At 39.3% G+C, this 14,503-nt stretch overlaps 1 protein-coding gene across 3 annotated transcripts in view; it reads left to right on the top strand.

Moving 5' to 3' along the window:
- Positions 1–14,503, top strand: part of ASPH (aspartate beta-hydroxylase) — a 220,290-nt gene that overhangs the window by 66,899 nt on the left and 138,888 nt on the right. For 2 of the 3 annotated variants that reach the window (XM_068525741.1, XM_068525743.1), the window contains exons 5-9: positions 1,923–1,997; positions 5,972–6,094; positions 9,822–9,854; positions 11,430–11,486; positions 11,980–12,030. In XM_068525741.1, the coding sequence (XP_068381842.1) occupies positions 1,923–1,997; positions 5,972–6,094; positions 9,822–9,854; positions 11,430–11,486; positions 11,980–12,030 (339 nt within the window). The remainder of the gene's footprint in view (positions 1–1,922; positions 1,998–5,971; positions 6,095–9,821; positions 9,855–11,429; positions 11,487–11,979; positions 12,031–14,503) is intronic. The other variant, XM_068525742.1, reaches the window with a different exon arrangement.

Here is a 14,503-nt window from a genome sequence, read left to right as displayed (position 1 = left end):
TTTAAGTTTTACAATTTGAATGTATATTTGGATTTAGCACTTCAATTTTACTTTGTACTAGATTAATTTATAATTTTTAAAAATCTTGGTTTTCAAAGCTGGTACTTACTCCAAAATGTACTATTTGCTTTCTCTCCTCCTTTTTTTATTCTTTGTTCATATTACTCTTTGCATATTACTGATAACTTGTCCTCCTAAGTCCTTCAGTTTGTTATCACCTCATATCCTTTTCAACTTCTTGGTGATATTTGATTTAGTTTAAACGTTGCCTTCTCAACCTTCCTCTTACCTAGGTCTTTACCTTCTGTCTTCTCTGACTACCCACCTATTCTATAAACAGAGGTACATATCTTTCATTAAAATACAATGAAATAACCACCCCTTTGATCCCTATAGTTCTCTCCATCTGCCCTCCAGTCTCTCTCCTTGTTGTACTAGCTACACTTTTGAAAGAAGAATTTGCAGTTGCTTTTTTGCCTTATTTACACTTAGTTTTTAACTCACTGCAGCCTGGTGTTTTTTGTTTTTGTTTTTTTTTTGCCTTTACTCACCATCCCCAGGGGAAAGGAGGGGCATCAGAGACTCGTGGAAAGATGAAACAGCATGGCGCAGTCACCAAGTTCTAAGCCAGTGCTGGTAGCAGATGATTTTAGAGAGGCATGTGAAGGCTAGATTGTGGAGGTCTTGCATTTCCTTCTGGGGCTTCAAGGAACTTAGATTTTCATCTGTTCAGGCAAAGGAAGCCATTGAAGGGTTTAAGCAGAGGAACAGAGTTCCAATCTCTACTCCTCTTTACTCACATTATATTTTCTGTGGTTGGTGCTGTCAGCAGTTGTAAAACTGGGAACTCTGCTAGGAAGCTATCGTGGGCATTGTGTGAGGGAAGAACAGAGATTGGGAAGGTCTCCTATAATTCTGTGAGAATATGTATAAAAGTAGTTTGTGAAATATAAACATCTATAAAAATAGAAGGCACTCTGTGCTTTAGAAATGGTTTTGTAGTATAATTAGCATAGTAGAGTCTTACAGTTTTTTTCAATCTGAAGTTCAGATTAACTTACTCTGTTTTTGTCACTGAAGATTAGTTTGTCAGTATAACTGATGTCGTTGGCATTATCTCATCTGATGGCATTCATGATACTACATCTGGTGCTACTTCTATTTAGTGAACATAGATGATGTCTGTTAGAAAATTTGTAATAGTGTCAATGTAATTATAGCTTCTTGTTTGTTGTATGATGTTGCAATAAGCCTGATAATCCGATAAGCACCACAGTGTAGTTGCAATGTCATTACTAATGTTGTTCATGTCTGTAATTTACATTATGACAGATGTGACTGTCAGATGAGGTTCTCCAAAGCTGAGAGGATTGTCTTGTAAGGTCTTCTACTCACGCTTCCTGACACCTTCTGGGAGCGGGCAGCCAACCATCCCAGCCCTCACACCAGCCAGCGAGCCCTTTCTCCTGACTATTGGGAAAGACAGTGGTTGACCATGTACTTTAATTTTATTGACCTCTTCTTCCGCATTTTGTCTTTATTTCCCAGTACTTCCTTTTCTGAAAGGTTTGCCCTTCCCATTTGCTTTTTCTATCGTTAGTGTGAATTTTGTTAACTAGAAACTGAAATAATTTTGCTCTGAGTGAGGTTTTTTTTTTTAAAGAGAAATCTGAATCCGAGTTAGTTTCCTATGTTTTAAAATCTTATGAAGTCGTTTAGCATTTATATCTGCTGTCAAAATAAACCCAACTTTAAATATCTACCATATTTGCCAACATAAAATAGGGCTAAGCTGATAGGAAAAGGGTACATAGTTGATTAGTCCAATATATTCATTTTAATGTGTATATGTGGAGGCCATATTTCATGTTCTACGTTAATGTCTAGATTTTTTCTACTTAGTTATGTTTTAATTATTTTAGGGCCTCAGAATATTGAAGATGAAGTACAAGAACAAGTTCAGTCACTTCTTGATGAAACAGTATACGCAGAACATGGTATGAATTAAAATCTATGTTTCATGCATTACTAAAATAATGGTTAATTACCTAAAATGACTTGGACATTATTTTGAAATTTAAATAATAATTAAGTGGGCTTTTTAAAAAGCTATTGGAGGACAAGTATTTCTAAAATAACACTACACTCATTTTATTTTACCCCATTTTATTGTTAAGAGAATAAGCAAACAGAGACCAGTGATACATCCAGAACAAATACATCAGCAACCGGGAGGAGGGGAATAGAACAGAACCAAGGGAGCTGTAATGGGCTCTCCTGGAGCTGTCTTCAGCCCTCAAATTATACTGAATGCTTGGGTGGCCGCCAAAGCAAAAAAGGGGAAACTTTAAATTATGTAGGTCATATTACTAGAGAAGAAGTAAACATGCTGTTTACTTAAAGAATCTAAAAAGTTTCTTATGTTAAGTTCTGTACAGAGAATATTAAATGATACTATAGAAACCAGTGTTTTTAAGATTTTATAAGACTGTTTCTTGAAGCATCTGTTGATAAAAGCACAGAATATAACCCCAAAATGTAACAGAAGGATTTTGAAGAGGGCAGAACACATGATATCCGGATACTTCCAGTGGTTTGGTGTGAGTTGAAGGTAGTCCTAGAGGAAAAAAATAATGTTTCTTAAAAACAAACAGAATTCCCTGTCATTTAACTTGGGCTTTTGCAGGCCAGCTAAAGTATCTTATTCAGTCTTAGGTATGTTGGGGTTAAATGTAAAGCATCCCATCCAGCTCCATCTGTGCTCCTTTGGGGAGACCAGCTTTGGCTGAGTTGTAGGTTTTTGCCCTGGGCTGCTAGGGGTCTAGGAGCCTGTGTCCTTTTATTACCAGTTTCTTCTCAGCTAGAAAAGCTACTTCACCTGAGCATATCTGCCTGTATAAGCAAACGCAGGCTTTCTCGTCCTATATCTTTTTTAAATTTTTTATTTTAACCTAACACAAGGATGATGCAATCTCAATACATGATTGATTTCAATATGTTGAGGTAAGTGCTGTGATGGTGAAACACGTGATGCTATGTGGGATTAGCAGAGGCTTCCTGGAGAAAATGACATACTGATTTAGGAGCTGGAGAATGGTGTGCTTTGCCAGGCAAATGCTATTAGTAAAGAGTAATGTTTAAGCAAAGGGCATGGCATGTGTGAAAGTCCAGAGGCCAAAAGGGTCTGAACGGAGGTGGAGAGATTAAGGGAAGAATATTTTTACTTGATTCTAAGAGGAGTTGGAACCATTGGAAGGTGTGAAGGAGTGTTGTGTATTCTGTCAGCGTGAAAAATAAGGTGAAGGAGATGTCAGCAGGGAGATCAGATGGGAGGTGGTACCGGTGACACAAGTGAGTCGAGATGGTTGGTCAAACTAAATTTCACCAAGGGTTCCAAAGGTAGGGGAAGAAGGAAGTGAAGGGTGTGGTAGACATTTAGGTGGGTGGGTGCAGGATGCCAGACAGAGGAGAGAGAAATCCAGGCTAGCACTGGATTGTGTTCCTTGGACCTCTTCTTTATCAAGACTTTCTCCTTAGAAAATCACAGGCCATGACTTTAAATATTATTTAAATATTAAATATTGCTTCTGAATATATCTACAGCCCTGATCGCTCACCTAAGCTCCTGGATTATCTAACTGCGTATTCTTATCTCTATTTGTATGTTTTATGGGTATCTCAGACTTAAAATGTTCCTAAAACTGAATTCTTGATTCCTCTCCATCTCACAGCTCCCCTACTCACCTGCAAAAATGTTTTACTCTTATTCTAGTCTTTAGGTAATGGTCTCCCTGTCCACTTAGTTGCTTAAGCTAGCATCCTGGGAGTTTTCCTTGATTTCTCTCTCCTCTTCTCCCCTCATATGTAATCCATCAGCCGGTCCCTTCAGCTTTGCCTCCAAAACGTATTTTGACTTCTGCCGTGTGTCAGCTACCACCATCCCCTCCTCCCATCCACTTGGGCCCCTGTTTCCATCTTTGCTCCTCTACACCCCCTGTTTGATGTGGCCAAGCCCACTGTGCCTTGTCTGGCCCTGGTCTCTCTCTCCCCTTGGTCACTTTTCTGTAGCTCAACTGGCCTTCCCTTTTTTCTTTGTCATTGCCAGGCCTGTCCCTACCGCGGGGCCTTTAACTTGCGCTCTCTTCTGTTAGTGTGTGCGTGTGTGTGTTCCAGTCTTCACATCTTATCAGACCAAACTTGGCCTCCCTGACACCGTCTCTAAAGTAGACTCTCTGTCCCTGTTATTCTGTATTTCATTGTCAGGTTTGGGTCCTGCAGTTGCATTTATGAGCTGTGTGGCTTTAGTCAAGTTCCTCAAGCCCCTCATCCTTCAAAGTGGGATAATTGCTACCTCATAGAGTTGGTGCAGCAGCTGCAAGAGGGCATGGCAGTGCCTCCGGTGAGGTCTAGCAAACTCTCAGGAGACTGTTTTCCTCATGGCAGGCTGTCCCTGGGCCGTGGAGACTCACAGACAGTGTACGGTGCTCGGTTGGTTTCCCTATGAGAGCAGGGGCTTCCATTGAGTAGATGGCTGAAAGAGCTCAGTCCTGCTCACATGAAAACTGTAAAATTAGACTGAGTAAATGAGAGTGAGGGAAAAGGAACATGGCAAGAAGAAAAGAAGAAAAAGAGTTGTACGGTTAGTGACAGGAAGAATTGGTGATTGGTTTGCTGAGAAGCAGAAGATCTCAACTGAGGAGAAACAAGATAGCAGGCTGTGATGAGAAGACAGAAGACAAACAAATAGTGTCAACAGAAAAGGGCCTGATAGTCCAGTAACACCTGAGAGCATCCCTGGGCCACACCAGAAGTAAAGTGACTAAGGACACTGTCCTGCAGTGTGGTGGGGGGCAGTTCTGTAGCAGTAGAAGTAGTAGTATTGTTATTACTGAGATGATGATGGTAAAAATATTAACGACAGCAGAAGCAGCACAGCAGCAATAAAACCTAAATACTTATTATGGGCCAGGCTTTTTTCTAAGTGCTTCATCCTCACAACAATGCTGTGAGTAGGTACTCTTATTATTTCTTTTTTATGGAAGAGAAATCTTAGGCACAGAGTCATCAAGTAACTCTCCCAGGGTCACACAGCTGGTCTAGAGACAGACCTAGATCTGGAGTCAGATATCCCAGACCGCACACTCCTAGAGCAATACTGCACTGCACACCTAAGTCTAGTTCCCTTGAGTTCTCGCGTTAGAGTGCTGCATCCAGAGCGTCCTCTGCTTGAGGCCATGGCAAGTTACTACTGGGAGAATGTCTTACACCACGATGACAAGCTAACCCATGTGGCAGTGGAGTAATGCAGCATGTCCATCATCTTCACAAGAGAAGCAGAATGGTTCAGTGTATCGTGAAAGTCTCAGAAGAGAAAATGAGCATCTTAGCATAACTTAAAGGCTAAACATAGGAACCTTTAGAAGCAAAGTATAATGCAGCTGAACCAGTGCGGATGACCTGGCATACGGTTTAGTTGGTGGCCTGATGTTCTTTGTAATAGAATATTTGCAGAGAGTTACTTAAGATTGTTACATGGAATTTTACGTCAGTTCTCAGTGGAAGGTTGCAAGGTGACCTTCCCTCTGACCTAGTGATAATTAAAGAGGGAAATATAGTAAGAATTCTGAATTCATTTATTCACTTATTAAATATGTATTGAGAACTACCTATGGCTTAGTCATGGCCCCAGGGGCTGGGCATACATAGTCGCCAAAATATGTGAGGTCCCTGTCCTTGGTGAGTTTATTGCCTAGTGAGAGAAGACCTGTTACCCCCTCAGGTGGACTAGCCCTTGGCCAGAGAGAGGACAGAGTTTCAGCAAGTGCAGTGGCCCAGAAAAGGGGCAGGGCATGCCGAGCAGCTGAAGTGGGTATGTGGCAGCCTTTGAGATGGGGCGTCTGTGTCTGTGTTGGCTGCTGCCTGGGGCCCTTGCTGTAGACCTGTGTCACTTTGTTCATTTTCATTGTTCAAGGAGAGGACCTGCACCAAGAACAGGACGGACCAGCAGGAGAACTGCAGCCCGAAGATGGTGTCTTTGCAGGAAGTGATGTAGATGATAGATATGAACCTGTGGGAACTGGAGCAGTTCATGAAGGTAGAACACATTTTTTTGGTTTCAGAATAAAACACAATAGGTAATTTGTAATTACGATTATTGAAAGTTTTCTTAAACACCTTTAAAACCAATATTTAGCTTTTATCTAAAGTTTTTTTTTTTAAGTTGAAGCTGAAAACTTCAGTTAAAATAAGTCTTTTCCCTAAAATAAATAGATATCCCAATTTTTTAATTCAAAGTACGTTAGGGGAAATTCTAAGGATATATACGTTTCTTATATAGGATGTAAGTGAAATCCTTCAGCACATTTACTTTTACTGTACTCTCCTTCCTAGAGTACCATTTTTGTAAGAAATTCAAACAACTGATGATATATTGACCTTGATAATCTATCACAGGCTCTTGTTCTAAAATAAACTCTATAACTACAGTGGGTAGAATACAGTTCATAGCCTAGGCATTGGCAAACTTTTTCTGTAAACGGCCAGCCGGTCAATATTTTAGGCTTTGCGGACCATGCAACCTCTGTCCCAACTACTCATCTCTGCTACCACGGTGCAAAAGCAGCCCTGGACAATGCCTAATTGGATAAGTGTAGCCGTGTTCCAGTAAAATTTTAATTAGAAAGTCAGGAGGCAGGCCCAATGTAGACTACATATGGACCATAGTTTGCTGACATCTGTGTATATCAATATTTTAAATTAAATGCTAGTTACTTACATATCAGTTGAGTAGTTTACTTTGTATTATTTGCAATAGGCAAGTCAGAATTATTGCTATTCACTACTGACATATAGAAAAATTTTTATTTGTATACTTATTGCTCTGCTCTGCTTTAATGTGAGGCTACCATGATTATTTGGAGCCCTGCTAAATTAAGTCCACATGCTTTGTTCTTTTGGTATCTACTCTGTACTCTTTTCTTTTTTTTTTTTTAAATTAATTATTTATTTATTTATTTTTGGCTGTGTTGGGTCTTCGTTTCTGTGCGAGGGCTTTCTCTAGTTGCAGCGAGCGGGGGCCACTCTTCATCGCGGTACGCAGGCCTCTCACTGTCGCGGCCTCTCTTGTTGTGGAGCACAGGCTCCAGACGCACAGGCTCAGTCGTTGTGGCTCACGGGCCCAGTTGCTCCGCGGCATGTGGGATCTTCCCAGACCAGGGCTTGAACCTGTGTCCCCTGCATTGGCAGGCAGATTCTCAACCACTGCGCCACCAGGGAAGCCCCCTGTACTCTTTTCTTAAAGTAGTCCTTTAAAACCGTAGTGGTTTTAAGCCACAAGTTTTGTACTCTGACTGATTTTTGTCATTTTATTTAAAATATATAAATGATATCATTTTATACTTAAAATGAGTACTAAGGGAACCTTGTTTATTTAAGAGGGATGTTTTATTTCTAAAGAGTGATACAAGAAAACAAGCCTATGCTGAAACCAGGGGGAGTAGTTGATGGCACCAACACAAAGTGAACAGTTACACAATGCACCCCGCTATGTAGTAATCGTCAGAGTCTGTAGGACCCATGTAACAACACAGCACCACCGGCCGCAGAGGGTCTAGACTGGAGGTGCCTGGTAGGGTTCAAGGGTTAGCTCAGCCTAAGTTGAGTTTAGAGAGCTGGACAGAATGGTAAGAAACAGGCGGTAGATCGGATCCGCAGCGCTAGTAAAGGTAGGAAGGTCTGGAGCCATAGGGTCGTGGATTCAGAGAGACACCTCTTATGAACATGATCCACTAAGATGGGCTGGTATCCCACCACACCACTTCCGATCCTGGCTGCATTTTAGTATCCCCTGGGGAGCTTTTAAAAGAATTCCAGTGACCCACCCTGATCAAAGTGAATCAGAGTGTTTGGGGTGCGGGGCCCCCAAAATGGATGATTGTAAAAGCTGCCCAGGGGACACATAATTGCTGCCAGCGTTGAGCCCAGGTATGGTTGGGCTGTTTCCTGTCTCCTGGGCCTCACCTCACTTCCTGCTCTGCTGTGTCTGAACTGGTTAAGGCTTGTGCTCAGAGCCAGTGGGAATCAGGCAAAACACACAGGACTCGTCCCGGCCACGTAAGAATTGAGAGGTCAGGTAGCCTCAGACAATGCAGTTGGTAAATGGTTGCAAAGACTATTTTAAAGCATAAACGTTATGAAGATGTTAAGTAGATCTACTTCTCACAATATTTAATATATTGGGGAACTCCTTGAGAAGCAAACAGCTCCTAATTTATGAATGAATGTATTTTCAAAAGCTTATATTGGTGCCTGTTGTTGAGAGCAGAAAATGCACTTTTCCATAGAAATAACGTTAAAAGTGATGGTTTGGTTTCCATACGAACCTACAGAATTGTATATAATGCATAATTTGGGGGAGAAAATGTAAGTTCAAAATGCTTTTGAACTTGTGTTTGATTCCAGCTGGATTGTGCATTGAAAATAGGCATTTACAGACTAGCTTTTGAACTTTAGACCTTTAGTTATCAGGCATATCATGATTCCTATGGGAAAAACATTTCTAAGTTCTGAATAGGAATGCTGATGAAATGATTTCCACACTTCCCTGGAATCTCTTGCTCTCTCCCATCTTCAGCCAGGATAGCTCAGGAAGATTGACAGTTGCTCAGAATTTTGGTATCCTAGATGCTGCTTATACAAAAAATTTCAGTTAAGACCCTCAAAGAATCTGAAACATAAGGCATTTGATATTTTTGAGGTTAGGAGTTATAGATTGGGAGTAGGAAGAAACATTTCAAAAAAGTTCATAAATTGAAGAAACCTTATTTTATGACCTAATTTTTAATTGGGACATAGATTCAGTTTGAACATAAAAGTTGCTTGTTAAAAGTCTTCAGAAATTAGGACTTCCCTGTGTTTTGCCTGATTCCACCAGGGCGCAGTGGTTAAGAATCCGCCTGCCAGTGCAGGGGACGTGGGTTCGAGCCCTGGTCTGGGAGGATCCCACATGCCGCGGAGGAGCTAAGCCCGTGCGCCACAACTACTGAGCCTGTGCTCTAGAGCCCACGAGCCACAACTGCTGAGCCCACGTGCCACAACTACTGAAGCCTGCACGCCTAGAGCCCGTGCTCTGCAACAAGAGAAACCACCGCAATGAGAAGACTGCCCACCACAACGAAGAGTAGCCCCCGCTCGCCGCAACTAGAGAAAGCCCGCGTGCAGCAACGAAGACCCAATGCAGCCAAAAATGAATTAAAAAAAAAAAAGTCTTCAGAAATTAAAAATATTTCCACTCCATGTGGCTGTTAAATAACGAGGGTCACATGAGTGGCAGCACTTCGCCATCAGCGGTATGTGGGTGAAGGTATCAACCCATTTACCTTTTAGCTCCCCAAACTTATAAAGGCTCTGGGTTCTTCCTTTGTGTTAATGTGTGGAGACAATGTGCTTTTGCTCTAGAAGATGGCAGGAGTGTCTAGAAAATAGAAGAGCACAGTGGAATGTGATGGGGACATAGCTTTGTCACCACGGTGTTACTCTGTCTAAATCTTTCTCCCTCTTTAGCCCACATTATAGTATTTGTCAACCTCGTGGGGTTGTTAAGTGGATCATATAAGAGAATGTGTGAGACGTTTCTAAGTGTAGTTCTAGTGAAAGATAAAGTGTTTAGCAGACATTTAATTGATATTTTCATGTTTTATTTTAATAGTTATTTGCTTTCAAAATAAAATCAATGATAAACATTCATTCAGAATATACATATACAATATATAAACATACCATTTTATGAAAGTAACAATATTTATTTAATGTTTTTTTTTCAGAAACTGAAGATAGCTACCATGTAGAAGAGACAGGTGAGATTTTAATTTAATACTATTCTTTTTTGCTTAGAATGAGTCTTTTCCTATAAAAGAGCATCATGAGAAAGAGAGATAACATTATTTATTAATTTTAATATATTTTATATCAAATATCACATAATACATAGTTAATATTATATAATACATATCATATCACAGGTTTATATATGTGTGTGTGTATATGTATGTATGTATACACATATATATACATACACACACACACACACACATATATGAATATAGTTTTTGTGCTTTTGAAGTCTACTTCCTGAGGATAAATTCTCAGTAGTGGGATTATTAGGTCAAAAGATAATGTGGGAGTTCGGGATTAGCAGATGCAAACTAGTATATATAGGATGGATAAAGAACAAGGTCCTACTGTATAGCAAAGGGAACTATATTCAGTATCCTGTGGTAAACCATAGTGGAAAAGAATACAAAAAAGAATGTATATATATGTATAACTGAATCACTTTGCTGTACAGCAGAAATTAACACAACATTGTAAACCAGCTATACGTCAATAAAAATAAATAAATAAATAAAATAGGAAAAAAATAAAAAGAAAGATAAGTGACAAAAAGATACACTACTATATACAAAGTAGGTAACTAATAAGAACCTACTGTATAGCACAGGGAACTCTACTCAATACTCTGTGATGACTTATATGGGGAAAGAATCTAAAAAAAAGAATGGATATATGTATACGTATAACTGATTCACTTTGCTGTACAGCAGAAACTAACACAACATTGTATTGGGTTGGCCAAAAAGTTCGTTTGGGTTTTTTCATAAGATGTTACGGAAAAACCTGAACTATAAATCAACTCTACTCCAATAAAAATTAATAAAAAAAAGAAAAAAAAAGATACTATATAATTGCATGTTTTGTAGTCTTAAGTTAGCAAGTTAGTGAATGGGCAAAATTGTGTATTGTCATATGTCATGTGTCCCCAGAAGGTATGACCACACTGGAGATGGATACACCATCTTCCCATAAGCCTGTGTTGTTGGCTGGTTTTTCTTCAAGTGTTGGAATAGATCCCTCTTTCTGTGCTTAAGGACCACAGGATATTGTTGGCTGGCATTTAGGACCTATATTATTTCAACAATAGGCACCTGTAAACACTAGAATTACATTGCAGTCTGGGGGTACTCAGGTGTTGAGTCCAAGTTATGGGCTGGGAATGTGTGTCCTCGCTCAGGCTCACTCAGGCAAGTGCCTGCTGGGTGCCTGGGAGGAGGGTTCACCTGCACTGCTCTCTCTGTGTCTCTGCTTCACTTTTTGTTTTGTGAATATAGTTGAATTTGCATAAGCTAAATGAGAATATAGCTCCACGATTTTGTGGTTCAATTACATCGATGATAGAGACTTTCTTATTTACCTTTGTATTTGGCATTTAGCACAGTTAGTACCTGTTTGTTTCATGAATGAATGTAAGTTTGATCATCATTTTGATTTGATTTCTCTCTTTACTAGAAATTGTACTTGTCTTGTTTTAACTATCAAGTGTAATCCTTTTCTGAGGCATATTTGTAATTTCCTAATTGTTTCCTAATTTATAGCTTCACCAGCCTACAGTCAGGATATGGAAGACATGATACATGAGCAGGAAAATCCAGGTCCGTGATGTATGTTTCTGTTTGAGGCAGTGGCCAAGGTCATTTTCAACCAAGGTTAATGATTCACTCTGATACAACATAGAAATCTCTTTATAATACTCAGTCATTTTTGGCTGCCCATATATTATATACATTTCTGAATATAGTTTAATATTACATGAAGAAGTGGGGGAAAAGGGGATGTGTTTTTCAGACCACTGTTGGGATTTTGGTCTTTGTAGAGAGGATACTGGAAAGAATATCTGGAAATGAACGGGGCATATGATCTAGTGGAGCCAGACTGGGTACAAACCCTAGTTCTGCTCCTTCCTATCTTTGTGACTGGAGAGAAAATTATGGAATGTTATTCAGCTTCAGTTTTATTAAATAATGATAATACTGTCTATCTTACACATCTGTGAGGTTTAGAATTAATTTGTAAATATTTTAGAATAGTGTCTAGCAATGTGTTTGGTTTGTTCAGGTTTGTCAAAAATGTGTTTTTTCTTTTTAGATTCCAGTGAACCAGTGGTAGATGATGCTGGAAGAACGTATCAAGAAGCAGGTATGGACGTTTTCATTAGATGTTAAACATACTTCCAGCTTTATGGCTGCAATGCTCTGTTAACCTGGTGACTTTTCTTTCGATGGGTCAAAGACATAATTTTAACACCAAATACAAGACTTTTTGCTTTGCAACAAAATTAGATTATTCAAAGAATATCAGGCTTTCATATTTCATCTCATCTACCACCACCTCACAACAAAAGAGGATATTAATTCCTAATGTTTCTTCTGAATGTCTTGCTTTATGCCAATCTGAGGAATTTTTTTTGTTTTTGACAACAATGCCTCAGTTTTATTTTTTTATTTTATTTTATTTTATTTTTTTAACGTCTTTACTGGAGTATAATTCCTTTACAATGGTGTGTTAGTTTCTGCTGTACAACAAAGTGAATCAGCTATACATATACATATATCCCCATATCCCCTCCCTCTTGCATCTCCCTCCCACCCTCCCTATCCCACCCCTCTAGGTGGTCACAAAGCACCGAGCTGATCTCCCTGTGCTATGCGGCTGCTTCCCACTGGCTATCTATGTTACATTTGGTAGGGTATATATGTCCATGGCAGTCTCTCACTTCGTCCCAGCTTACCCTTCCCCCTCCCCGTGTCCTCAGGTCCATTCTCTATGTCTGCGTCTGTATTCCTGTCCTGCCCCTAGGTTCTTCAGAACCTTTTTTTTTTTTTTTGATTCCATATATATGTGTTAGCATATGGTATTTGTTTTTCTCTTTCTGACTGACTTCACTCTGTATGACAGACTCTAGGTCCATCCCCCACTACAAATAACTCAATTTCGTTTGTTTTTATGGCTGAGTAATATTCCATTGTATATATATGCCACACCTTCTTTATGCATTCATCTGTCAGTGGACACTTAGGTTGCTTCCATATCCTGGCTATCGTAAATAGAGCTGCAATGAACATTGTGGTACATGACTCTTTTTGAATTATGGTTTTCTCAGGGTATATGCCCAGTAGTGGGATTGCTGGGTCGTATGGTAGTTCTATTTAGTTTTTTAAGGAACTTCCATACTGTTCTCCATAGTGGCTGTATCAATTTACATTCCCACCAACAGTGCAAGAGGGTTCCCTTTTCTCCATACCCTCTCCAGCATTTATTGTTTGTTGATTTTTTCATGATGGCCATTCTGACTGGTGTGAGGTGATACCTCATTGTAGTTTTGATTTGCATTTCTCTAATGATTAGTGATGATGGGCATCCTTTCATGTGTTTGTTGGCAATCTGTATATTTTCTTTGGAGAAATGTCTGTTTAGGTCTTCTACCCATTTTTGGATTGGCTTGTTTGTTTTTTTGATATTGAGCTGCATGAGCTGCTTGTATATTTAGGGGATTAATCCTTTGTCAGTTGCTTTGTTTGCAAATATTTTCTCCCATTCTGAGGGTTGGCTTTTCGTCTTGTTTATGGTTTCCTTTGCTGTGCAAAAGCTTTTAAGTTGTAGTAGGTCCCATTTGTTTATTTTTGTTTTTATTTCCATTTCTCTAGGAGGTGGGTCATAAACGATCTTGCTGTGATTTATGTTATAGAGTGTTCTGCCTATGTTTTCCTCTAAGAGTTTTATAGTGTCTGGCCTTACATTTAGGTCTTTAATCCATTTTGAGTTTATTTTTGTGTATGGTGTTAGGGCTTGTTGTAATTTCATTCTTTTACATGTAGCTGTCCAGTTTTCCCAGCACCACTTATTGAAGAGGCTGTCTTTTCTCCATTGTATATTCTTGCCTCCTTTATCAATCATAAGGTGACCATATGTGCATGAGTTTATCTCTGGGCTTTCTCTCCTGTTCCACTGATATATATTTCTGTTTTTGTGCCAGTACCATACTATTTTGATTACTGTAGATTTGTAGTATAGTCTGAAGTCCGGTAGCCTGATTCCTCCAGCTCCGTTTTAATTTCTCAAGATTGCTTTGGCTATTCGGGGTCTTTTGTGTTTGCATACCCACTGTGAAATTTTTTGTTCTAGTTCTCTGAAAAATGCCATTGGTAGTTTGATACGGATTGCATTGAATCTGTAGATGGCTTTGGGGAGTATAGTCATTTTCACAGTGTTGATTATTCCAATCCAAGAACGTGGTATATCTCTCCATCCGTTTGTATCATCTTTATTTTCTTTCATCAGTGTCTTATAGTTTTCTGCATACAGGTCTTTTGTCTCCTTAGGTAGGTTTATTCCTAGGTATTTTATTCTTTTTGTTGCAATGGTAAATGGGAGTGTTTTCTTAATTTCTCTTTCAGATTTTTCATCATTAGTGTATAGGAATGCAAGAGATTTCTGTGCATTAATTTTGTATCCTGCTACTTTACCAAACTCATTGATTAGCTCTAGTAGTTTTCTGGTAGCATCTTTAGGATTCTCTATGTACAGTATCATGTCATCTGCAAACAGTGACAGCTGTAAAGCTTTACTACTTTCTTAATTGTTTTGGGTTTGTTATTGTAGGTCTTTTCCT

The sequence above is a fragment of the Eschrichtius robustus genome, chromosome 17 (genome assembly GCF_028021215.1).
Source record: "Eschrichtius robustus isolate mEscRob2 chromosome 17, mEscRob2.pri, whole genome shotgun sequence".
Lineage (NCBI taxonomy): Eukaryota > Metazoa > Chordata > Mammalia > Artiodactyla > Eschrichtiidae > Eschrichtius > Eschrichtius robustus.
Note: the sequence above shows the minus strand (reverse complement) of the source record. Positions and strands in the feature narration are given on the sequence as shown.